Here is a 25,623-nt window from a genome sequence, read left to right on the forward strand (position 1 = left end):
AGAGAAACAAAGAGGGAGGAGAAAACATCAATTGGTTGCCTCCCATATGTGCCCTGACTGGGGATCAAACCCACAACCTTTTGGTGTACGTGACAATACTCCAAACAAATGAGCCACCTGGCCAGGTCTAAATTGTTTATTCCTTATATTCTTCACAAGATGGTAAGTTTCAAGAGAGTAGAGAACTGTATTGCTAGCCCCTAGAACAATACCAAGCATATAATAGGTACTTGATAATATTGAGTGGAGAAATTAAATGACAAGAGAAAGGAGAGAGGCAAGATATAAAGAGTGGTCTACATAAAAAAGGACAGGAATCTATATTAATAAAAGCCTAGATGGCCCTCGCATCATCACAAGATGGCCGCCACAAGATGGCTGGCAGGGGAGGGAAGTTGGGGGTGATCGGGCTGGCAAGGGAAGGCAGTTGGGGGTGATCGGGCCAGCAGGGGAACAGTTAGGTGTCAATCAGGCCAGCAGGGAAGCGGTTAGGGGGTGATCAGGCTGGCAGGCAGAAGCAGTTAGGGGCAATCAGGCAGGCAGGCAGGCGAGTGGTTAGGAGCCAGCAGTCCCGGATTGTGAGAGGGGTGTCTGAAACCGGCAGTTGAACATCCCCCAAGGGGTCCCAGATTGGAGAGGGTGCAGGCTGGGCTGAGGGACACCTCCAGTGCATGAATTTTGTGCACTGGGCCTATAGTCATATATAATAAAAGCCTAATATGCTGTGTCCAGTTGACCAGTCAGCCATTCAACCAATCAAAGTGTAATATGCTAATGATATTCTGAGGCTGCTCAACCACTCGCTATAATGTGCACTGACCACCAGGAGGCAGACACTCCGACCGGTATGTTAGCTTGCTGCTGGGGTCCGGCCGATCAGGACTGAGCAAGATGGGCCAGACATGCCCTGGAGCCCTCCCACAGTCCCTCCCTGGCTGGCCAACCTCCTGCATCTCTCTCGGCCCCAATCATGCACGGGTGGGGTCTCTCGGCCTGGCCTGCACCCTCTCACAATCCGGGACCCCTTGGGGGGTGTTGGAGAGCCAGTTTTGGCCCAATCCTGCAGGCCGGGCCGAGGGACTCCATTAGTACACAAATTTGTGCACCGGGCCTCTAGTATAGAATAAGCTATTGTCTCAGATGTCACCCAGGCACCAATCCCTCAACTGTTCCAGAAATCATTTTTTAATGTGCTCTAATTTTTTTTTCTGTTGACTTCAGGTTTAGTTTGTCTTTGTTTTCTAGTTCCTTATATGGTAAAGTTAAATTGTTGATTTGAGATTTTTCTTTTCTTTAATGTAAGCATATATATATTGAAGTTCATTGAAGTCCCCCTGGATTCCTTCATTCTGTTTTTGAGTTCCTTTCTTGAGGTCTTCTTCTTCTCATACAGGTCATGTCTTCCAAGTCTATGTTTGGGTTCATTTTTCTTTACATAATCCAAGGGATCATCCTATATAATAAAAGCATAATATGCAAATTGACTGAACGGCGGAATGACTGGTCAGTAGGAAGCGGGTCTGGTGAGCAGGCAGCGCCAGGCCAGCCAAGGCACGTGCCAGCAGGCAGAGGGAGGGGACAGCAATCAGGGGGCGGCAGTGACCAGCGGTGGCAAAGGGGCGATCCATCAGTTGGACAATCCCTTAGAGCTCCCAGACTGTGAGATGGCACAGGCCAGAATGAGGGATCCCCCTGAGTGTACTAGTTTTCATGCACCAGGCCTCTAGTATACACACACACACACACACACACACACACACACACACATTTCACCCTCAGTACTTTCACTATGTCCCATATTTTGGTTTGTTGTGTTTTCATTTTCATTTATCTTATAAGTATTTTCTAATTTCCCTTATGACTTTTCTTTGATACATAAAATGTGTTGCATAATTTCCACTATTTTGTGAATTTTCCAGTCTTATTTACTTCTAACTTCATATTGTCAGAGAAAATACTGTGTATCTCTTTTCAAAGCTACTGAGATTTAATTTGTGACATATGGTCTAACATATGGTCTCTAGACCTAACATATGGTCTATCCTGGAAAATGTCCCATGTGTACTGGAGAAGAATGTGTATGCTGCTGCTGTTGGGTGGAATGTTCTGTATGTGTCTGTTAGATCTAGTTCATTTATTAAGTTAAGCTCCCTATTTTCTTTCTTATCTTGTCTGCTTCTTCTATTCATTGTTGTGAGTGGGGTATTGAAGCCGGCAATTATTATTGTAGAGCTGTTTCTCTTTCAATTCTGTCAGTTTTTGCTTCATCATATATTTTGACTAGAGGTCCGGTGCACGAAACTCATGCACGGGTAGGGTCCCTAGGCCTGGCTGCCGATCAGGGCTAATCAGGGCCTTCTGGCTGCCAGCTGGGGCCTCCCTTCCCCGGCTGCCAACTGCCAGCTGGGGCCCTTCCCTAGTTCCACACCGCCCCCTGGTGGTCAGTGCATATCATTGCAAGTGATCAGCCTCCTGGTCGAACTCCTGTGGGGACAATTTGCATATTAGGCTTTTATATAGATGGTCTGTCTTTAGGTGCATAAATGTTTATAAGTGTTTTATCTTCTTGCTATATTTAGTTCTTCTTTGTCTCTTGTAACTTTTTTTGGATTTAAAGTCTACTTTATCTGATATTAGTATGACCAATTCTGCTCCCTTTTGGTGACTATTTCTAGAGAATACCTTTCTCCATCCTTTCACGTTCAACCTATTTGTGCCTTTGGATATCAAGTGAATCTCTTGTTGATGATATTTTGTTAGATCATTATGCCAGTCTCTGTCTTTTAATTGAAGAGTTTAATACATTTACATTTAAAGTAAATATTGATAAGGAGGGACAAACTTCTGTCATGTTTTGTTTTCTATATGCTATATAGCTTTTTTGTCACTCATTTTCTGTACTCTTTTTTGTTAAAATTTTTTGTAGTAAAATGTTTTAATTTCCTTTTGTATATATTCTATAGCTATTTTCTTTGTGGTTGCCATAAGAATTACATTTAACATCCTAAAAGTATAATATCTAATTTGATTTCTAGCAGCTTAACTTCAATAACAAAAATTTTATAGCTCCATCCCTACGCCTTTTGTTTTTCTCACATAAAAGTTCTTAGTTTATTAATCTCATGAAAAATCTGCACAATCACCCCAGATCAAGTCACTGAAGAATCTTTACTCCTGTTGTCCCAGCTCCAGCTCACTTTGCCAGCACCAACGTTGGCCATTGAAGTCCCCCTGGATACCTTCATTCTGTTTTTGCGTTCCTTTCTCTGTTTTCTTGAGTCTTCTTCCCATACAGGTCATGTCTTGCAAGGCTATGTTTGGGTTCATTTTTCTTTGCATTATCCAAGGGATCATAAATCATGCCAAAGCCAGTTGTCTTGCCACCACCAAAATGGGTTCTGAATCCAAACACAAAGATGACATCTGAGTGGTCTTATATACTTTGGCTAGTTTTCCCTAAATTTCTATCTTGGGTACTGTTGCCTTCCCAGGGTGAAGGATATCAAGGACCATTTGTTTCTGTTGAAGTAGTCTGTTGGTCATGAACTGTGACCAGATAGTTACTGTGTCATTCATGATAGAGTTCCATCCCCCTTTGGTTGATGATGTCACAAAATTACATCTTTCTACAGTGAAACCCACAAACATAAACTAATTCTTCTAAATGCATTAGTCTCCTAAATGATGTAGAAAACAAGACCTGCAGTTACAAATCAGTTACAGTAATATTAGCTTTTACATTACCAAGTTTTTCTTTGTTTCTTAAGTTGTAGAAAAAGTAGTTACAAACTACTGTTACAATAATACTAGCTTATGTAATTGCCTATGCATTTACTTTCATTGAGACCTTACATGTCTACATGGCTTTGAGATGCTGTCAAGGTGAATGAATCATTTCACCTTGCAGTACTCCGTGAGCAGTTCTTGCTGGGCATGTCTAACAGTCATGAACTACCTCACTTTTCATCTGGGAATGTCTTGACTTCTCCCTCACTATTAAGGACAGTTTTGCTGGATATACAACTCTTGGCTGACTTTTGTTTTGTTTTAGCACTCTGAATATATTAGCCCAGTCCTCTGGTCTCCAAAGTTTCTGATGAGAAATCTGAAGACAATCTTATTGAGGATTCCCTGTATGTAATTATTCACCTCTCTCTTCCTGCTTTCAAGACTTGCTCTCTTTTGAAAGTTTATGTTTCTTGGTGTAGGTCCTTTAAAATATTAATTGGAGTTTGTTCAGTTTCATGTATGTTTATATTTGTATCTTTCATCAAATTCAAGAAGTTTTCAGCCATTTCTTCAAATATTCTCTTCCCCTGTCTCTTTCTTCTTTTTCTGGGACTTCCATGATATGTATATTGGTCCTTTTGATTGTGTTCCATGGGTCTTTTAAGCTCTATTAGTTTTTCTACAACCTTTTTTCTCTCTGTTCCTCAGCCTTGAAAATTTCAATAGTTTTATCTTCAAGTTCACTGATTCTTTCTTTTAATTGTTCAAATTGGCCTTTCAATCCTAGTAAATTTTTCATTGTAGTTTTCTGATCAAGAATTTCTTCTTGGTTTATTTTTATGTTTCTTTTGTCTGGTATTTTCATTTTGTTCACACATTCTTTTCTTTTCTCCACATCTTCCTTTAGTTCTTGCATCTTAAGACAATTGTTTTAGATCTTTGTCTAATATATTTGTCATTAAGTCTTTTTCTTAATGGACAGATTCTGTTTATTTTTTCATTTGAATGGGGCCATATGTTCCTATTTCTTTGTATGCCTTGTGATTTTTTAAAACACATCTAGTAATGTATTAACTGAAAATCAGATACTCCTCCCCAATGTTTTGTTGCTTTTGTTTTTTTCACTTATTGTTGTCAGCTGTCTCTTTGTCAAGAATAGGCCAGAGGTGTAAACTTGTTTTTCTCATGTCCTTTCTGAGTAAACAGTGGGTATGCAGCCACCTTCTAATTTCCCCCATATGCGTGGTTATGTTTGAATGTCATAGTCTTTCATATCTGGCTCCTGAAAGGAGAAAAGCAAAAACTGAAGTGGGTGGAGGAGGGCACAGCCCAGTAAGTCTCCCACTAGTCACTTCAGCTAGAGGAGGGGCTTGCAACAAGGGGAGAGGTGCAACAACAACGGCTGCCAATCTCTTTGCCTGCACCTTTGTGATCAGAAGTAGCAATCAGTGATGGGAGCACAGATCTCTAATAGTTAGGACAGGGTCCCTTTTACCATCCTAGCTCCCACGCTGTGTGCAAGCTGCTGAACACTGCCTGCCATGCAGCTGGGAGTAGGGGAGGGGTAGCTGCTGCTGTGCCAAGAGCTGAAATTGACCAAAATTAACCAGTTTACCGGTCTTTCCTTGGAAGTTGTAAGCCTTTAACAGACTCAAGTTCCAAAATAATTATATCATTACTGGTGTTATTTTAACCATATTTTCTGTGATTGATCCCAAGAAAACTTTAGTTATGAAACCATGTTGTCAATATGTTATAAAAATACATATTTATTGTTTCGATGTTCTTACATAATACAGATACCTAGTCATATACTTAGTCTTCATGTTAAATATAAACAAACAAAAACTAAACAAATCAGCAAAACTACTGGAAAATCCCTCCAAACCATGAACCCTTATAAAAATGCAGAGAGGATGAGATGATCTTACCTTAAGTCACCATGCTCTGAAGATTAACTGCAGCCAAATGTGAGTGTGTAAAGAAGCAATAAAAACAAAGTGACGTGGAAGAGCACACAGTGAGCTGGGCAAGTCAAATGGCTCCATGAACATTTCGGCAAAGTGTCATCTTTGTGTAACAAAGATCAGGGGCTTGACCTCAAGCTATAGGGTAATTTCAGAGCAATACCAGGACAGCATGGCCAGAAGACTTGGTAGTCACATGACTTCAGAACATGAGTTCCCAAGGACCCACTGATGAGGAATACCTCCTCTTTACTCTAAAAGCCTGTCCCAGAGCCCTAACTCAAAACCAGGTTACTAAAAATGACTAAGGATCAGCACCTGTCTTGAAAATCCACAACTGTAGCGATACTACATGTGTGCATTTAATACCTGGAGAACTCTTGCTGCATTTCAGAACAGAAAGTTTTGATTGTTAACCTCAAGAGAAAGTTATGATATTGTGGCTAAAATGCCCAGGTCAGGACTGGCCTGACGTGTCTTCCCTATAAAAGTTGAGATCTAAGTCCATGAGCGACAGGAGACACAGTTTCCTTCGTCTTCTCTCACAGGGGTGCACTGGTGCAGGGGCCTGTCCTTGTCACAAGTCTCCCACGGTCCTCTTCAGGCTGGAGCAATGGAAACAGCTGGTGGGATGATCCCAAGAACTCACCACACAGGCATAGGTCAGCCCCAACAGTTTGCATGCCCTGCTCGGACACAGCTCTGTGCCAGCAGTGCAGGATGGGACAGCCTATGACGGCCACCAGACACCCAATCTCGGAGTGCAATGGCAAGGACGGCCATCACCACTTCCCAGAAGGCATCCCAGACTGACTTCCATGGTGGGTCAATTACGAGGCTCTGTGGCCGGGGGACTCCGGACCGTGGACATGAGGTGGGACTTGTAGGTTTTGCTTAGGCCTGTCATCCAGAACTTGAGCAGTTTGACGTTGTCCTCCTCAGACGCTCCGAGGATACTCAGGAGCTTCTGCGTGTCCTCTTTGGGCCGACTGTCCACCTTGGTGAATTTGAAAAGGACCTTCACTTTGCTGCAGAAAACCAAACAAAACACTCAGATGCCACAGCACAATCACTGAGCTCTGGTCTGCAAGCAGAGCTGGAATTCAAACCCTCAGAAGGGACAGCACAGCAGGGCCGCAGACCACCTGCAACCTTAGGGTCTCTAGTTGCCCATCAGTGACAGCCTTGGGTAATATGGTTGGTGTATCAAAATGGGAAAAAAGGAGAAAAAAAATTTTCCCTTAAATTCATCAAAGAATTTGGTTGATCCTAAGCTTCGCTGTATTATTTGAAATCAGGATAATGTTTTACTAATTAAATTTGACAAAAAAATTACTAAGAAGGCAGGAGGAAATAAAGTAACTTGCTTCAGTAAAACAGAAATACCTATTTATCTGACTTTCAGATTTTTAAAGTTAACACTTGGAGTGGGGGAAACGAGTTAAGTCGGCTCGCGTGAATTGCGCGTACTCCGCGGGAGCCGTCTTAACTCGGTTCATATAGATTTGCGGTGGAGTGCGGGAAACGTGTAAACTCGGGCCGATTGTAACTGCGTATTACCAAATATTTGTTTGTTTGCCATTCACAAAGATACCTACCTGCGTATGCGAACCGTTTCATACCCATTGGGGTAATAGGTATCATAAAAATCCCTGATTTTGCGCGGGAAACCTAAATAATTGCCCGCGCCATCTTATATTTTGGCGGGAAAGTCACCCCACACCGGAGTGTTAATTAAGCAGCAAAAATAAATGCTTCCCTTGGAGGCAGGTGTCACCCCTGTCTCATAGAGGAGCAGCCTGAAGCTTGGCACCAGGTCATTTGCATGGTGTCACCCAGCTAATATATTCGTAGCGGAGCTGGTGATTGAACTCACTCTTAACCTGTGCTCTTAACTGCTCTCCGGTAGCCACAGCCTCACCTCTTTCTCTGAAAACAGCTTCTGGTTCTCCTTAGCAGACACATTGCTGCCGGCAATCCAGCCCTCTCATCAGCAATGAACGCCCCAGGAGTCCAGTGGCCAGTACTTACTTCATCCACTCTTCTTTGAGGCAGATGAGGCACTGGTCAACCACATCCACAGACAGATTCTGGTTGGTCAGAGCAGCTTCCATCTTATTCAGAATGGTCGGGCCCACTGGGAACAGGGGGGGGCACAGGAGGCGGGGGAGGAGGGTCAGCCCAGGAGGGGAGGCGCACTCCCTCTCCCAATCTCGTGGTGCAGGCGCCGCCCAGAAGCACCCACCTCGGTCTGCAGCCACAGCACTCCCACTGGTCACCACGAATTCGTACTTGCTCAGAGACTGGTCGTCCTCACACCCAGCCGGGGGGAGGCTGGAGGGAGTGGCTGTGTGGACCTCCACTACGACAGCGAATTCTGCAGCAATACAAACGCACCGCTCCCAGGAGCGTCCTCCACTCGGCAGCAAGCCCACCTCTGCCTGCTGCTCAAATCACCTGATCACCCAGGGATAATCCGTCTCCACAGATGAACACTTGGGCATTTAAAACTTTCTGTGGTTTATTTGTAAACAGTTAAGGTTTAACTTTGTTAGACTAACACCATATTATTTTACAACAATACTAATTATATACCTCAATTTCCATACTACTAAACAGCCCTATGACCACTACAGAAAGGTGCCACAATTCCCCCGTTCTGTAGACAGGGAAACGGACTCAGAAGCCAAGTGACTCGCCTGAAGCCACTAGAAGTGGTAAGACTTTAAGCCCATCCTGAAACCTGAGCCTGCGTTCTGAATCGGACCCAGGACAGAGGCCCAGCCTCGGTGCTGAATGGAGGCTGCTCAGAGCTGTGGAGGCCAGCCGCTCTGCCACTGCCCCTCCCACCACCCGAGCGCAGGGCTGCCCCTCGTCGGTGTTGGAAGCCCCGGCCGCCTTGGCAGCTGCGGTGGCACCCAGGCTGACTCCTGAGCTTCCTAAACCAAAAGTGAGGGGTGCTGATTAGCTTCTTGGTAGTAAGCTTGCGGGTGCTGAGGGCGGAGCCGGCTGAGCAATGGATGCGGAAGATGCAATTAAGGCCTATAAAAGGGGAGCAGCTGAGATCATGCTCCCCAGCATGTCTTCAGTTTTGGCTCAAATAAGCTCTTGTTTTAAAAAAGACATGTAAACGGAAGAAACACTTGGAGGGAACAAGGAAGTGTGACAGAACATGAGAGCAAAGGAGCCCACGAGACGCATGGACTATGAAGGCGGCTGTAGCAGCCCAGCAAGCCCCCAGCTCGGCGGCATCCCTGATTCACCTGCCCAGATGCAACTACAGTCCTTTGACAGCCACTGGCTGTTCCCACTCCCAGACTGCGGCCTGCCCCCGACTGAGAACCATGCCCTGTAAGCCACCCTCACTATGAAGTGGTCCAGTCCAAACCTCATCCACTTTAAAGGCAGAAAACAAAAGCCCAATGGCACTGGGAAAGCTGGTCCTGCAATGGGGTACCCCCTGCTCCCAAGGCCGGCAGGCGACATTCTCCAACGCACAGCGAAGGCCCGGCCCACGTCTAAGCCCTGGGCGCTGGGCCTCAGGTGAAGAGAGCACGCACCTGAGGAGAGCACGTGGGTGGGGATCTGCACGTGGGGGCTGAGCCCCAGGAAGTTGCAGCGGTAGGCCTCCTCGTACTGGCTGCTGTAAGGGATGACGCGCACACAGCCCACGGGCAGCATGGTCTGGAGAGGAGAGAGGGACTCAGAACCCACAGCAGATGGAACACCCTTGCCCTGCCTGGCTCCATCACCCACCTTCCAGGACCCTCCGCAGCACCATCCAAAGTCTCCCTCCTCCCAGGAGGCGTCCCTGGTCACTCAGCCCCCTGGGTGTCTCCTGGCCATTGGTCAGGTGTAACTCGTGCTGCCTCTTGCTTTATGGTGCTAATTCCTATATAACTCTTGTATTGCTCAGATAGCAGTCTCTTCCTGCACCCAACAAAGAGATTCCATGCTTTCTGAGAGATTGTCATCTTCACTTTGTGCCTCACAGGCCTACGCAGCAGACGGCAGGCATCACACTTTCTAGTGACTTAAACACATGAGCGCCAAACCCGGGCCGTGGCACCCATGGCACCTCTGGGATGGGACAGCGTGCTGCCCCTGCACCACCCCCATCGGACCGTTGCGCAGAGGCAGTGCGGCGACCCAGAGCTGTTGCCACAGTAGCTGTGACCACCCCATGGCTTCTGCAAGTGCCTCAGGGGATGAGGACGGGAGAGAGGGTCATTAGTTCTCAATCTATCAGGAAGCACAGACTCCTTCCACTAGAAATAAAAGCCATAAATAACTGTCGTTTTTAATAGTGGAGGGAAACACGGATCTCAGGAAGGAGCATCAGCGCACCCTAACAATCACACCCAACAAATACTGTCCTGCTATAGAACAAGGAAGGACAGAAGACACCCTTACCCGGAGAACTTCAAACGCTGACAGGACAAGGTCTGTGTCCCTGCTTTTCCAGATCACCTGGTTCCCCATGAGGACGTGCCAGGCCAACATGCGAAAAGACGAGGCACCCAGGACCTGAAAAACAGAGCTCGGTGCTCTCTGCCCTGAATGTGCATTCTGTCTAACTGATGCTACTTGTGTGTCCATCTAGAACCTTCTCTGTACAGTCAAGGCAGGCAGGTCAGAGAAGCAGCCACTTAGCTTCTCGGGGAGGCTGACTGGCTTGCCCAAGGTCAGAAGGCAGATAGTAGTCCCCAGATTTGTACCTAAAATCAGATCCTAAAACTCTTGCACATTTTATAAGAACTTTTTCTCATTTTTATTTTCAAAGCCTTGAAGCAGAAAAGTATTAGCAACATTTACCTTCTCTGGCTATACACTTTACTTTGCTGAACCATGTGAAAGCAAGTGGCAGGTGTCAGGGCACTGCAGGCCCAGGAAGAGCAGGGTCTCCACAGCCCTCACTCCACACCCAGACGCCGCTCGATGTGGCAAACCCAGCGCCCAGAGCCAGACTGCTCCAGCCAGCGCTCCTCCCACCAGGCCTGTCCTCGCCACACTGCTCCCCGCCCCGCCCACACTGCTCTCATCCAGACCAGCCCCCGCCCCCCCCACCCCCCCCCGTTTTCAATCTTCTCAAGGATATGCTGTTTGTTTTAGTGACTGCTTTTGTAGAGAGAGAGACCTCCATTTGCTGTTTCACTGGTGAATTCCTGCATGTGCCCTGACGGGCATGGACCCGCAGTCACCAAGGAGGGTGGTGGTCACTCCTCACCACCGTCCCTGCGGGTCTTGAACACCATGAGCCCCAAGGACCAAGTGTGATGGAGGGGACGAGGGGGGGGGACGCGGCTCTGGCCCCCTGCTGCCTACCTGTCTCATGTGCCGAAGGGACTGAAAGACGGACAGCTTTCGGGGCTGCCAGCTCTCACAGTCTGAGAGCGAGGAGGAACCGGTGGGGCATTTGGTCAGCTCCCGCCCCTCTGCACCCTCTGGCAAGACAGAGGCTTTCTCCTCTTCAGCCTCCGAGTTGTCCCAGCTTTCTGATTCCTCTTCTAAATCTGCAAGACGGACAACAAAGACAGCTATGAAGCCTGCCGCCCCCTGGACTCCCCGACTTCCTGGCTGTGATGGTCTCTTTGTGTGACCACTTCAGCCCAAGGCCCCTCATGGGTCAGCTACTAGAGGCCGTGGATTGCTGACTGGGGCCAGCCATCTCCACCACGATTTACTGTTGTTAATTCTCACCCGAGGACATTTCTCCCATTGATTTTTAGAGAGCAGAACGGAGCGGGGAGGAGGGGAGAGAGACACATCGATTGGTTGCCTCCCACACACACCAACCAGGGCTGGGGATGGAACCTGCAACCCAGGTATGTGCTCTTGATGGGGAATCAAACCCATGACCCTCCGTGCACAGGCCGAAGCTCTATCCCCTGAGCACACCGGCAGGACTATACTACTCTTACCCTACGAGCCTGCGCGGTTCCCACAGGGGAAAGGTCACGCAAACGGCACGGAGGACAGAGCCTGGCTGCCTGAGCTCCTCCACGGCCTGGCACCACTCCAGGGGCTTCCTCACCTCCTCACCCTTTCACCCTCAATACCATCCTCCTCATTTTAAAGATAAAGAAATGTCTGTTATTTCAATTAGTCTTCATACAATCCTCACCTGGTGAGGCCCTCGGGGAGGGCTGTGCCCAGCACATGGAACAGAGCAGAAGGCAGGCCCTGCAGATGGGTCAGCCGCCCCCAGAGCCTGTGCTCTGAGCCTCCTGTGACCAGGACACAGACCAAGATGTGACAGAAGCCCTGGAAGGTTGTCCGGATGCACGGGGCTCTCTGTGCAAGGAACTCTCACCATCTTCACTAGCCTGGAAACTTACAATCACTACAATAATGGACACTCTAGGGCCAGCCTGGCCATGACTGCGAAGTTTTCTCTCTTCTGAGTACCTTCTGCTCTCGCGGAAACTATTTGCTTTTCCTAACTCAGGAGAGGGTTTGCGTGCAAGTGTGTGCAAGTCACCTGACTGCAGGAGGGGCCTTGCGACAGCTCCAGTGTTTTAAGGTCAATTATCTGCCACTGCAGCACACCAGCATGGCTAGCAGCAAGCTACACACACGCACCACAGTCGGATCACCCACCACGCCGCTGAGACTGTAGACCTCAACCACCAAGCGAAGGCCCTCTGGAGGAAAGCACAGCCGGGCGGGACCAGGGGTTCCCGGGGAGTTCCTGAGCGCACGGGCCCTGCGCCCAGACACGAAGAGCTGACCCCACACCTGAGAGGGCGGCCCAGAGACAGTGAAGCGGGAACCGCCGCCCTTGATGGGAACCCTGGCCCGGCGGCAGCACAGCTCTGTGTTGCTAGCGAGCAGAGTACGAGAATCTGGAGAGGCCAAGCACTTGGTTAACGATAAAACAGGGACAAGAAAGCTTCCCATCAGCCAATCCTTACACAGCCCGACAGGGGCTTTTCCCGGCTGCCTGGGTCACAGACGCTCCTGGACTGTCCAGGAGGATGAGACAGGAAATCAAGATAGGAGCGCATGGGCTAAAGGGCAAGCTTCTCTGAGAGGCTCCTCGTGGGCTTACCCCCAGGTTCCCCCGGTCAGTTCTCTGCCGGCCTGAGGAGGCCGCTGGCTGGGATGGCCCCAAGGCCGCGTGGGCAGAGGGCGCCCCCGCTTACCCGCGAGCTTCTCCATCTGGACCAAGGTGTCCTCGGTGGGCGCGCCCTCCAGGAGCTTCTCCGTCAGCCGGCTGCCGCACGCCTTCAGGAGCCTGAGAACAGAGCCCTCATGTCTCTCGTCAGGAGAAAGCTGAACCCGACGCCCCTCAAGCCTCTCGCTCTAATTCCAGTTTATAGAAAACAGAGCAAAAGAAATCAATGGCCCAGCTCCCCCAACAAAAGGCACAGGAAAAGCAGAGCAGGAGACACTATTCCAGATAAGAGATTTACAACAATCCACACACTGCATGTGACCCAATTCAAAAGTCACTTGTGAGGCAAAACAGGAAAAGTGAATGTGGGCTGGGCTGGATGGTACTAAGAAATTAGTCCATTTTGTCGGATATGATCATGGTTTTACAGCTGAAATGATACAATTGACGTTTGCTGTAAAAAACTCTAGGAAAAAGTGAGGGGCACATGAAAAAGCAGATGCTGACAGCTGCCAAAGCTGGACCACAGGGATGCCGCATGCACGGTGCTGTTAATTCTACTCTGAGCCGCTTAGAAACGTCCTACATAGAAGTGATCTTTACGAGCCAGGAGCGATGGATGTGGGAGGTGGGATTCGCAGGTCTTGGGAGCTGCACCCGAGGGTCCCCCTCTGAGCTCCTCGCCCACCAAGACCTTACACAATGAGCCCTAGACTTCACACTGACGGCACAGGAATGAGAATGTGGGGGGGTCTTCGGAGGATCTTGCAATGAAGGGACTGAAACAATCGGTGGCCAGAGGACAAACAGTGGTCATTTCAAATACATCACAAATCCACGGACGCTCCTTCCTTCCAAAGCGGAAGACTAACCCTCTCTTCCAGCGAGGCTGGCCTCGGGGACACAGCACATTCCTAATCAACAGCGGGACACAGCCGTGTGGGCTTCGGCCAGTCAGGACCTTGCATATCCCACCCCCTGCTCTCCTTGGTCGCTCACTCTGAGGGAAGTCAGCTCGTCTGTCTGCACGCGAGGGGCTGAGGCCTCCCGCCCACAGCCAGCACCCCCGTGCCAGCCCCGTGAGGGAGCCAAACCAGATGGCGGAGACCTCCTTAGAACCTGAGCCGGACCGGCCAGCTGAGCCTCTCTCCACTCCTGACCACGGAAGGTGTGGGAGGTAAATGCTCATCACTGCCTACAAAGAAGGGAGAAGATCCCTTGTCTTGGAATGCGACTATCTTTTTTAAAAAAATGTATTTCTACTGATTTCAGAGAGAAGGAAAAGGGAGGGATAGAAGCATCAATGAGGAGAGAGAATTACTGATTGGCTGCCTCTTGCACACCCCCCACTGGGGATCGGGGGGGGGGTGTGTCCTGACTGGGAATTGAACCATGACCTCCTGGTTCATAGGTAGACGCTCAACCACGGAGCCACAGCGGCCGGGCCTAGCTTTTTTTTAGAGGACGTTTATTAAGGCTGGGGACAGCGAAACAAAGGGCCTAGGATAGAAGCAACAGGAGAGGGACTCGCTGGGGAAATGGGCCTCAGCTGGGCTGCTTGGGCTCAGTAAGAAGTCCGAGAAAAGGGGGCCTGAGGACAGGGCCAGAGGTTAGCCTGAAACGAGCTGGGAGCAGCCACTGCCCACTGGCCCCTGGCTGCAAGTCTCCTGGGGGCCCTTAGAGTTTAGGAAGGGTGCCTGTGGGGAAGAAGAGGGAAGGGAAAGGCACAGGCGTGCTCCTGGGAGGGAGCGTGCACGCTGGGACTAGCATTCAGAAACATCACCGGGAAGGGAGCTCTACAGGACACGTCCTGCACCCCCTCAGGGAGAACCGGGTCCAGGTCAGTGCTCAGTACACTGCATACCACAGAGGCACCAACACTGCTCTCCCCGAAGTCCTCCCTGCTTTCTCCAGAGCTGCTGAAAGGCCTGCGTTCTCCTTACCACGCAAAAGAGGTGTGCAGGCACGCCCAGAGGTTGTCATCGCTGGTCAAGGAGGTGAGCGACCGGGCGGCGTTGCCGTTCCTCTGGTGCAGGAATGGGGTGAAGGCTGTGTTCATCCTCTGGGCGCGCTGTGGGCACCCGAACTGCTCTGCCTCAAACACCTGCAACGCAGAGGAGGGAGCCCTGTACCCAAGCACAGCAGCCAAGCAGCCGTGGGCTCCCAGCCAGCATCCCGTTGCTGCCCCGAAGCCTGTCCCCCACCCCACGCAGAGCACAGAGCGCCAGTCTCGTGATTCCGACAGAAGGGTCTGCTCCCCGGCTGTCGGGACACCCCTGCCTCTCCTACGAAGGCCTTCTGGGGCGCTGGAGGGACACTGAGGCAGCAGGCGTGCTCACGGCCACGACTGTCATGCTCCACATCTGTTCAGTCCTCCCACTCTAGGCACATGGAGGGCTCATCACACAGAGCATGTGGGAGAACATGTGACCAGCACCCTCACTTCCCTCGAGCAGGCAAATGAGCAACATGGCTGTCGGGACCCTACAACAAGCAGATCCCTCCAGTCCCTGCAATGGACAAGCAACCTGAGCCAGAGAAAAACTGTTACCAGGCATCACCTAGCCAGCCCTGAGGTGCAATGCCAGCTGGGGGTGGCAGGTCTGCAGCCTGGTTAGTGACCAGGCCTTTGCAACGGAGGCCAGAGGACAAAGACATCAGATGAAGCCAGGTCTGACTGCAGCCAAGAAGCCAGAGCTGAACCAGACCAGGACATCAGAGACCAGAAAAGCAACTGGACTGACTGGCCGACTGCCGGGCCTCCGTCCACAACTCCGACCCTAAGGCCAGGAAACGACAATTTACTAGCAGAGCAGCCACGGCAGGACCACCGCACACACCCCGCCGCCCGCTCCCCCATCGGGGCCACCTTGAGCGCCTTGCCCTGGAGCTCATCGATGATCCCGCGGATCTTCCCGAGCAGGAAGGGCCAGGAGTTGATGAGGTAGATGCGGTCCATCATGATGGTGATGATGCTGTACCAGCGCTGGAAGCCGCGGGCCAGGCTGTCTTTGATGAAGAAGGTGTGGCTGAACACAAACCCATGCTGCTCGTCCCCGAAGAAGATAGGGCCTTCACGGCCAGGGCAGACCTGCGCCAAAGACAGTCCTCGCCTTGCTTCCAGGACAGTCAGCCTCCCGCTCAGATTCCCTTCCTGCACTCATCAGCCACGTCAATTATGGGGAAGGAAAGAGGAGGGAATGGGAGGAAAACTGCTCCCATCTCCTCCTGGGACCCAACTGTTTGTTATCATGGAGCGCAAGGGCCAGCCAAGTGGCTCATTACTTTTTTCTACCTTGAGCCCTAAGTAACTCCGACACAAATAAATCTACCCCAGACTCCTATCTGCCAACATCACTCTAAACACACTGGAGAGCGGTAGGTGAGACAGCCACTGCAGAGCCCATGTGATAAAGTGTGCTGCATTCGTAGGAGGACTCGGGTCCCATGACAGCCATGCTCCCTGTACACACAGCCCTTCGGGCATGATCGCCTGCCAGCCAGCAGGTTAGGAGCAGAAGAGCAAGAGGCGGGAAAGAGCTGAAGGTGGGCACACGGAACAGTAAGTGAGCCTGAGAGCGGGGGCTCAGTGGTCTGACCAAGTGGGCATAGTGACAGGAAGTCTCAGTTACTGGATTATGAATTCTTCCTGAGAGATAAAAAACCTAAAAGCTAAGACTGAAACTCAACAGCAGCAGCCACATAGTTTAGAAACAATGGACTCCCTCTTCAGGAGGATCTGAGAGCACATGCTGACTGAGGGGTAAACTACATGCCCAGAAATATCCCATACCTTAGAAATGTGTCCATTAAGAATGAACAAATAACAAAAGTTTGGTGCTTCAAGTGATAAGTTAGCAGCCACTTAGAAGCCACTAGCCCAGCACAGTGTGTTTTGGATTGTGGAGAAGGGGGCCCCGGGATGGATTGTGGAGAAGGGGGCCCCGGGGTGGATTGTGGAGAAGGAGCCCACCGTAACGCCCCCCCCCCCGGCCCCCCGCCCAGCTCAGGGTCTGCCTGCGGCTTCTCTATAGGACTGACTCCTGTCTTCCTTCCCATAGCCCCCTGGGCCTGTTCAGGGAATCCTGGGGTATATGAGATCCCCCAAAACAGCCACCCCCTCCCACACCGCAGTGCCCACCTCACAGCTCAGGCTGCGCACGCAGGCCTGGCGGACAATGCTGAAGAGCTGGGGGTGGCTGGGGTGCTGATGGCTGACATATTTAATCGAAGTCTCTTTATCGTGGCTCAGGTACCCGGGATGCCCCACAGCAAGTGACCGGCAGCCCTGCCCACGAGAAGGAAAAGAAAACCAGTTAGTCGGGAAGCAGGCACCATGCTTTCTTGCCCTGTGCAGAGCTAAAGTGGAGACTCCATACAGTCCTAACTGCATGCCAGTTATACTGTTTCCTGACGAGGACACCCAGGATGCAAAGACCACAAAGGTTTCACAGGGTACGAGCAACAGATCCAATATACTGAGCACTTATGTAGCAGGTGTTAAGAAAGCTCTACAGCCCTGGCCGGTGTTCTCAGTGGTTAGAGAGTCGGCCCACGCACCAAAGGGTCACCGGTTTGATTCCTGGTCAAGGGCATGTACCTGGGTTGCAGGTTCAATCCCCAGCCCCAGTCAGGGCATGTGGGAGAGGCAACCAATTGATGTGTCTCTCTCACTTCGATGTTTCTCTCCCCGATCCCTTCCACTCTCTCTAAAAATCAATGGGAAAAATATCCTTGGGTGAGGATTAACAACAACAAAAAGCTCCACACACATTATCTCTTTAATCCAAAGAACAGCCTTATGAGAAAATCAGTGAGACTGCCCATCATACAGAAGGGACAACTGAGGCTCACAGCTGTGAGTGGCGCATAGTGCGCTGTGCTGGCATCTGTCCTTGGTGTTGACACAGCCACTTGGCAGGAGTCTCAGGAAGAGGCCACAGGTATCAGCATCAGTGTGAGCCAGAATCCAACACTGCCTCTGATGTCAGGGCCCAACCCAGGTCTCTCACGTGAAGAAGTGACCTGGTGAGGGAACTTAAACTCCGCTTCCCAGAGCTCACAAAGCAGCACACAGGAGCCCCAGGACCCCGCGAGGAGGAAGCGCCCGAGAACACCAGCCAGAGAGAATCGGAGCCTGGGATGGGCCAATGTGGACACGAGTGTGAACAGAGCGTGTGGTGGGGAGGCTGAAGGGCAAATGGGATGGTGGTGGCGACAGTCTGCTGGCACAGGGTGGGTTGAAAGGCTGAGGCTAGGATGAAGGGAAAGAGCTAGAAGGATATAAAAGAAGCCAACTCCCTCCACGGAGAACGGTCTGCACACACCACTGGAGACCACACTCCTGGGAGGCCCATCCACTGCACCACGGCCCCTGCTGCCCCCAGGAGGCCCCCAGCACAAGCACGCATCCTGGAGGGAGAGAAACGGCCCAGCCCCCGACACTTGCCTCGCACATGTCTGACTTCTTGGGTCCCGGGCTGCTGGACTCCGTGCTGGCCCCTTCCGCTGGGCTGTGCGTGCAGATGCCACTGCTCATCTGGATGCCACCCTCCTCCTCCTCAGCCTGCTCCCCCTGGCCAGGGCTGTCCCCAGCCCCCTTCGGAAGAGGGGCGTGCAGAACCTCCGTGCAAAAGAGAGTGCGGGGGCCGTGGAGCTCACAGAAGTGGCAGAGGGCGACGATGGCGTTCATGGTGCCCTGGAGACAGCACGACCTGTGTTGGGGAGGAGGGAAGGCCATCAGCTGCCTGTGTGCTCACACCACAGACCCATCAGCAACTCTGGAGCCTGGGACTGGGCAGGTATCGCCAGGGGCTTCCCATCCGGCAGAGGTGGCCACCCAGCAGGCAGCACCAGCCGAGCACCTATCCTGTGCCAGCACCGTCCTTGGTGCAGGGAGAGCAAGACAGTCCCTGCCCACGAGGAGTTACCGCCAACAGGAGGGAAAAGATACTTCCACGATCACAGACAGCCCTTCAGTCAGAGTGCTGGGTGGCCTCGAGGCCACTGCACAGAGGGCAGTGCCGACGGAGCTCAGCCCCCGGGGGTGGGGGGGGGGGGGGTGGGCATGTGAGCAGCGGCCTCCCCTGCCTGATGCACTAGGAGCGCCTGCACAGGGGTCCTGGCCGAGCCGCACCAGAGAGGGAGGTGGTCTGGACAAGGCTCCTCAGCAAGCCCTGAAGGAACAGCGGGCAGGGAGCCAGGGGCTGAGGCGGGCACGGCTGGGGCTGAGTGTTGGCAAAGCTGAGGGAACAAGGGCAGAAAACCAGGAGGAAGAAGATGTTAGGGACCTTTCATGCCATGGCAGGACCCTGAACTTCTCTGGCAGAGATCAGAGCTTTTGCTGGGTTCTGCTGAGAAACATGATAAACATGAACTCTGAGTCGTGCCTGCGAAGCCTCCCAGGGGAGATGGTGATGGCAGAGGGAGCACGGGCTAGAGCTGAGCAGGGGGTCAGTCTGGTGGGGCCAAGGGGCACCTCGATGGGGCCCAGGACCCTCCCAGAGCCTCGATGTGAAAGGAGGGAGAGCTGGACAGGGTGACAGATAATGGCAGCCAGTGAGGTGAACTCCAGTGTCACCTGGAGACCAAGTGAGCACCGTGGGAATCGTGAGAGGAGCAGAGGCCCAGGGGAGGCGCGGAGGGTGGGCCCAGCACACAGCGGAGGGCTGGGCTTGGGCAGCTTGTTCATCTTGAGGGAGGGGAGCGGGATGTGAGTGCAGTGTCCGCTAGTCGGAAGGACCAGGCAAGGCTGTAAAGTAGGAGCGTGTCCACTGGGCTGGCAGGCAGAGGCGGCTTGGAAAGGAGAATGCAGGCGCAAAGGCACGGAGGAGGGACCGTGACGGCGGCTGAGAGCACGTGTGTGACGTGGGGGGGGCTGAAAGCCAGCAGCCGTGGCCGGCACTGAGAGTAGATACCCTGGAAGCACGCGCCTCCATCTCCCTCACCAGCCACCTTCCAGGTGTTCCCCAGCGGCTGCGGCTCACAGTGAAGACCACGGACCATTCCCACCGTCCCGGCAAGTTCTGCCAGGAAGCCTCGCTCAGAACAATCAAGGAAACATCTAGGTTCCTGAATGAGACTGAGGGGTGGACACTGTCAGGTTCTAAACCCTCTCTCCCACCCCCACTACAAGCCAAAGAAGGTGGGCAGCCTCTGTCCTCATGTGCGCGTAGGCAAGGGCATGTCCACAGCCTGGCCACGACAGGGCCTGCCTGGGACACGAACCTACAGGGAAGCAAAGCCTCAGCGAGTGAACATGCACAGCGGGGGGGGTGGGGGGGGCCTGGGAGGTGCCGTGGGGGGCAGCGTCCTCAACACCCCTCCTGAGGTGCCTCTGATGTGCTTCCGAGCAGCTCCTGCTGTGGCTCTGCTCTGGCCATCAATCCCGCAGCTGCCACCACGTCCGCAGTCCTTGTCCTGGAGGCAGGGGCTGGGCTCAGTGGGTGAGGGCAGCAGAGGCCAACACGGAGCAGACACTAGGAGGGAAAGTCGGCTGGTCCGACAGCGCGTCAGGCCTGTGCTCAGACACGGACACAGGGTGCTGGCAGGTGTGGGAGCCAGGGCCCTGTGTTCCCGGGGAGTGGGCAGCGGGAGAGGAGACGGAGGACGCTCAGTGGGAAGCCTCGAGTTATGAGCCTGGACTACAGTATCAGCAGCTGAAGAGAAAGGTCCCAAGCACTCCTCACAGCCTTGGCCTGACTCCCTCCTCACCAGTCAGCCTCTGCGTGCGTGTCCCCTGCCAGGAACGGCACCCCTCATCCGCCCACCCAGAAAAGCCGCCACTTCTCCCCTCCCACCTCCCCGCTCTCTCCCCTCCCTGCACGAGCATTCCCTGTGGAGAGGCCTTGTCGTGTCCACAAAGTTCCCGACACATTAATAATTTAGCATAAAGTGACTTAGAAGCTGCCCACAGCGAGATGACCATTGTCACCACAGACCGTGGAGGATCACTGAGGGTATCCACCAGCAGGAAAGGCTCAACAACACAACCATGGGGAACACCAAGAGCCTAGTGTCACGGGAACCAAATAAACTGAATTTAAATAGAGTCCACATGACTGACTACAGTGAAGTCAAAGGAAACAATGGTTTAAAAATTCATTGTGGGGACACCATGAAATTTACAACATCCGTATCATAGGGATGCCAGAAGGAGAAGAAAGCAAGCAAGAGATCGAGAATGTGTTTGAAAAAATAATGACAGAAAACTTCCTGAGCCCAGTGAAAAAAAAGTCACACAAATTCAGGAGGCACAGAGAGTCCCATACAAGATTAAACCCAAAGAGATCCATGCCAAAACACATCACAAAATGGCAACAAAATAAAATAAATAAATGGCCAAAATTAAACACAAAGAGAGAATCTTGAAGGCAACAAGAGAGAGTCAGTTACCTACAAGGGAGTTCCTATTTGACTCAACTGATTTCTCAGCAGAAACACTTCCAGCCAGAAGGGATTGGCATGAAAGTATTCCGAGTGATGAAAAGCAAGGACCTGAATCCAAGATTGCTCTATCCAGCAAGGCTATCATTTAAAATAGAATGTGAAATAAAAAGCTTCCCAGACAAAAGAAGACTAAAAGAGTTCATTACCACCAAACCAGCATTGCAAAAAATGCTAAAGGAACTACTTTACGAAAAAATTGAGAGAGGAGCATGGGCATCGGGAAAATAGCAATAAATATCTATCAATAATAAATAACCTTAAGTGTAAATGGATTAAATGCTCCAATCAAAAGAAACAGGGTAGCCAAATAGATAAGAAACACGACCCATATATATGCTGTCTACAAGTGTTCCACCACAGAACAAAAGATACACACAGGCTAAAAGTGAAGGGATAGAAAAAAATGTACCATGCAAATAGAAACGAAAAAAAGCTGGGGTAGCAATACCTCTATCTGACAAAATAGACTTCAAAAACAAAGGCCATAAAAGAAACAAAGAAGGTCAGACATCTCTCACAGCAATATTTTTGCAGATATGTCTCCGAGGGCAAGGAAAACTCAGGAAAAGATAAACAAATGGAACTACATCAAATCAAAAAGCTTCTGCACAGCAAAAGAAACCATCAGCAAAATGAAAACAGAACCCACTGCGTGGGAGAACATATTTGGCAATGATACATCTGATAAGGGGTTAATTTCCAAAATATATAAAGAACTTACACAACTCAACACTAGGAAGACAAACAATCCAATAATAAATGGGGAAAAGCCCTGGTCAGTTGCTCAGTGGTTAGAGCACTGGCCTGCAGAGAAGGGTCGAGGGTTCAATTCCTGATCAAGGGCATGTACCTAGGCCGCAGTTTCCCCAGCTCCAGTAAAGGTGCACCTGGGAGGCAGCCAATCAATGTGTCTCTCAGACAATGTTTTCCTCTCTTTTTCTCTCCCTCCTCCCTCCCTTCCACTCTCTAGAAATCAATGGAAAAGTATCCTCGGGTGAGGATTTAAAAAGAAAAATTGGCCCTGACCGGTGTGGCTCAGTGGATAGAGCGTCCGCCTGTGGACTGAAGGGTCCCGGGTTCGATTCCGGTCAAGGGCATGTACCTTGGTTGCGGGCACATCCCCAGTGGGGGGTGTGCAGGAGGCAGCTGATCAATGTTTCTAACTATCCCTCTCCCTTCCTCTCTGTAAAAAATATATATAAAAAATAAAAGAAAAAGAAAAATTGGGTAAAGGACCTGAATAGACATTTCTCTAAAGAGGACATACAGATGGCCAATAGACATAAAAAAAAATGCTCAACGTCACTAATCATCAGAGAGACGCAAATTACAACCATAAAGAGGTGTCCAGCTGGGGTGGCTCAGCGATTGAGCGTTGGCCTATGAATCAGGAGGTCATGGTTCAATTCCCAGGCAGGGCACATGGCTGGGTTATGGGCTCGGTCCCCAGTGTGGGGCATGCAGGGGGATAGCCAATCAATGATTCTCTCTCATCACTGATGTTTCAACCTCTCTCCCTCTCCCTTCCTCTCTGAAATCATTAGAAATATGTATTTTTTGAAAACTACAAAGAGGTATCACCTCACACCTGTCAAAATGAATACTATCAATAAACCAACAAACAAGTGCTGGCGAGGATGTGGAGAAGAGGGAGCCCTCGTGCACTGCTGGTGGGAATGCAGGCTGGTGCAGCCACTGTGGAGAACAGTATGGAGTTTCCTCAAAACATTCAAAATGGAACTGCCATTTGATCCAGTGACTCCACTTCTGGGAATATATCCTAGGAATCCCGAAACACCATCAGAAAGAATGTATGTACCTCTGTGTTCATAGCAGCATTATATACAACTAGAGGCCTGGTGCACAGAATAAAAAAGCTGTGGTACATTTACACATGGAATACGACTTGGCTGTGAAAAAGAAGTCTTACTGTTTGTAATAACATGGAGACCTGAGAGTATTCTGTAGGTGAAATCAGCGGGTCAGAGAAAGGCAGATACTCGATGATCTCACTAATAAAATAAACCGAGGAACAAAATGGAAGCAGAGCATGGTCACACGGAACAGATTGGATGGTGCCCGGGTGGGGAGTGACCGGATAAGGAACACATATCCCCACCCCGTGGACACAGACAGGAATGGGGTCAAGTCCAGGAGGGGGAGGCGGGGAGAACGGAGCTGGGCAAAGCGGGGCAGGGGGACTCCTGCAATAGCATCAACATGAAAAAAATGTTTGGTTTTTTTAAAAAATCCGGTGTGGAGAGGGGGTGAGCAACCACTGATGGAATAGGAACCGTGGAGGAGACGCAGGAACCTAAACCGAAGCAGCGGTGTGACCCCGGGAAGGCCACGCCCGCCGGAGGGCCCAGCGGGAGGCGCTGCTGGGGGGCAGGGGGGGGGGGCGCACAGAAGCGGCCCGTGGCCCAGGCCCGTCCCGGCAGAGCGGGAGGCACAGGCCCCGTCCGGCCATCTCCACACGATCAGCGAGGACGGCGCGGCCACACCCAGAGCTCATCCTGAGAGCAGGGGGCTCAGCGGCGAGAACGGTTCCAGCCGGCCGGTCGCAGCCAACCGCGACCAGAGCACCAACGAGGGCCCGGGGTCCCAGCTGCCGCTCCGGTCGCCTCCTGCAGGCACCTCACGGGCCGCACACACACAGGTGTCGCCGCACATCCCGGGAGACTGAAAGCCAACCCTCTCCCCGCCCCGCCGGGGGTTAGGAGGCCGCGGCCCCGGAGCAGGGCTCCCCACGTCACACCCACCGGGAGTCGCCGGGCACCGGCCTCCCTGAGGGACTCGGGGGCCCCCTCTGACGTCACCACCCCCCGTGGCCCGTACTCGGCGGCGAGTTCAGTGCGGTCCAGGGCCGGCCTTCCTCGCTCTACGGGGGCCGAGCACACCGACCGCCTCCTCCCAGCGGCTCCGGATCCCGGCGGGGTCCATCTGCCCGCCCGCGGGGCCGAGCAGCCACGCCCCACGCCCCACGCCCGGGGCTGCCCCGAGCCGGGGTCCACTCCACCCCGCTGTGGTCTCCACAGGACAGGAGGGTGGGAGCGCGGACACGCGGACACAGGGACAGACACACACACACACGCGCGCGGACACACACACACTAACGCGCGCGGCGTCACGTGGCCGCAGCCGCAGCCGGAACCGCCCCCGGGGGAGCCTCCCGAGCCCCGCGCAGGGGGACAGCGCCGGAGCCCGGATCCCCTCAGGCCCGCGGGGCTGCTCCCACGGCGCCGCCCGGACCTGCGGGCAGCGGGGCGCGGCGTCCTTCCTGCGCCTGGCGTCGGCCCAACCGGGAGGCGACTCCTGGCCCGCGGCCTCCGGGGCTGCTGACCAGCGACGGCTTCAGCCACGAGGGACACGGCCTGGCCAGGCCGCGGGGAGGAGGGTGCCCGCCGCCCGCCCGCCGGGAGGAGTCGATGCGGGGCCTCCTGCCACCTGAGGCCGCGGGCGGAGTCACCCGCTCCCCGACGCCGCCTCCTCCGTCCTCGCCCATGAACCACCAACCCCCAAACGACTACCTGCGCCAACGTGACCCAGCGGACGGTACCCCCGCTGCCTCGCTCACTCCCCGAGGCTGCGCGCCCCCGGGTCACAGACCGCACCCCGCCCCGCCCTCCTCGCGGCCCTGGGCCCGGACCACGAACCCCTGCCCCACGCACCTGCGGTCCGCTCGTCCCTTCCCGGGCGCACTTCACGCCTCCGCCGAAGGCCCCACCCACGCTGAGTCGCGGCGCGCCCCCGACTACCGGACGCCAAGCTGCCGCCCGGGGCCTCAGTCCGCACGGTCCCCGCCGCGAGCCGGGCTCAGTCGGCGGGGAGCACCTCCCGGGCCGCACTCAGCCGCTGAGCACCAGACAGCTCGCCTGCTCCCTCGGCCGCCCAGCGCCCTCAACGGAGCCGTCTCGGGCGCCTGACTCGGCCGGGGCGGCACCACCCGCCCGGGCCGCGGAGGGGCGCGCGGGCCGCACCACCCGCCCGGGCCGCGGAGGGGCGCACGGGCCGCACCACCCGCCCGGGCCGCGGAGGGGCGCGCGGGCCGCACCACCCGCCCGGGCCGCGGAGGGGCGCGCGGGCCGCACCACCCGCCCGGGCCGCGGAGGGGCGCGCGGGCCGCACCACCCGCCCGTGCCGCGGAGGGGCGCACGGGCCGCACCACCCGCCCGGGCCGCGGAGGGGCGCGCGGGCCGCACCACCCGCCCGGGCCGCGGAGGGGCGCGCGGGCCGCACCACCCGCCCGGGCCGCGGAGGGGCGCGAGTCTGGCAACTCCGAATCTGGCCGGGAACCTGAAGCCCCTGCCCACCTTGCTCTGTCGGCCCCTGTTCCTACCCCCCCACCAAGAAGTATGAAAT

At 53.0% G+C, this 25,623-nt stretch overlaps 1 protein-coding gene across 1 annotated transcript; it reads right to left on the reverse strand.

Moving 5' to 3' along the window:
• Positions 1 to 5,477: 5,477 nt before the first annotated feature.
• FLCN (folliculin) lies at positions 5,478 to 25,196 on the reverse strand. The gene is made up of 12 exons (XM_070395091.1): positions 24,933 to 25,196; positions 18,263 to 18,527; positions 16,955 to 17,101; positions 15,683 to 15,904; positions 14,757 to 14,917; positions 12,842 to 12,933; positions 11,022 to 11,209; positions 10,110 to 10,223; positions 9,257 to 9,380; positions 7,942 to 8,073; positions 7,728 to 7,833; positions 5,478 to 6,724 (listed from the first exon to the last, which is right to left on the reverse strand). The coding sequence occupies exons 2-12, from the start codon at positions 18,503 to 18,505 to the stop codon at positions 6,523 to 6,525; spliced, it is 1,731 nt and encodes a 576-aa protein (XP_070251192.1). The 5' UTR covers positions 18,506 to 18,527; positions 24,933 to 25,196; the 3' UTR covers positions 5,478 to 6,522.
• Positions 25,197 to 25,623: the final 427 nt, after the last annotated feature.

This window comes from Myotis yumanensis, unplaced genomic scaffold (assembly GCF_028538775.1).
Source record: "Myotis yumanensis isolate MYYU_CA2020_CCGP unplaced genomic scaffold, mMyoYum1.0.hap1 SCAF_16, whole genome shotgun sequence".
In the NCBI taxonomy this organism is placed as follows: Eukaryota; Metazoa; Chordata; class Mammalia; order Chiroptera; family Vespertilionidae; genus Myotis; species Myotis yumanensis.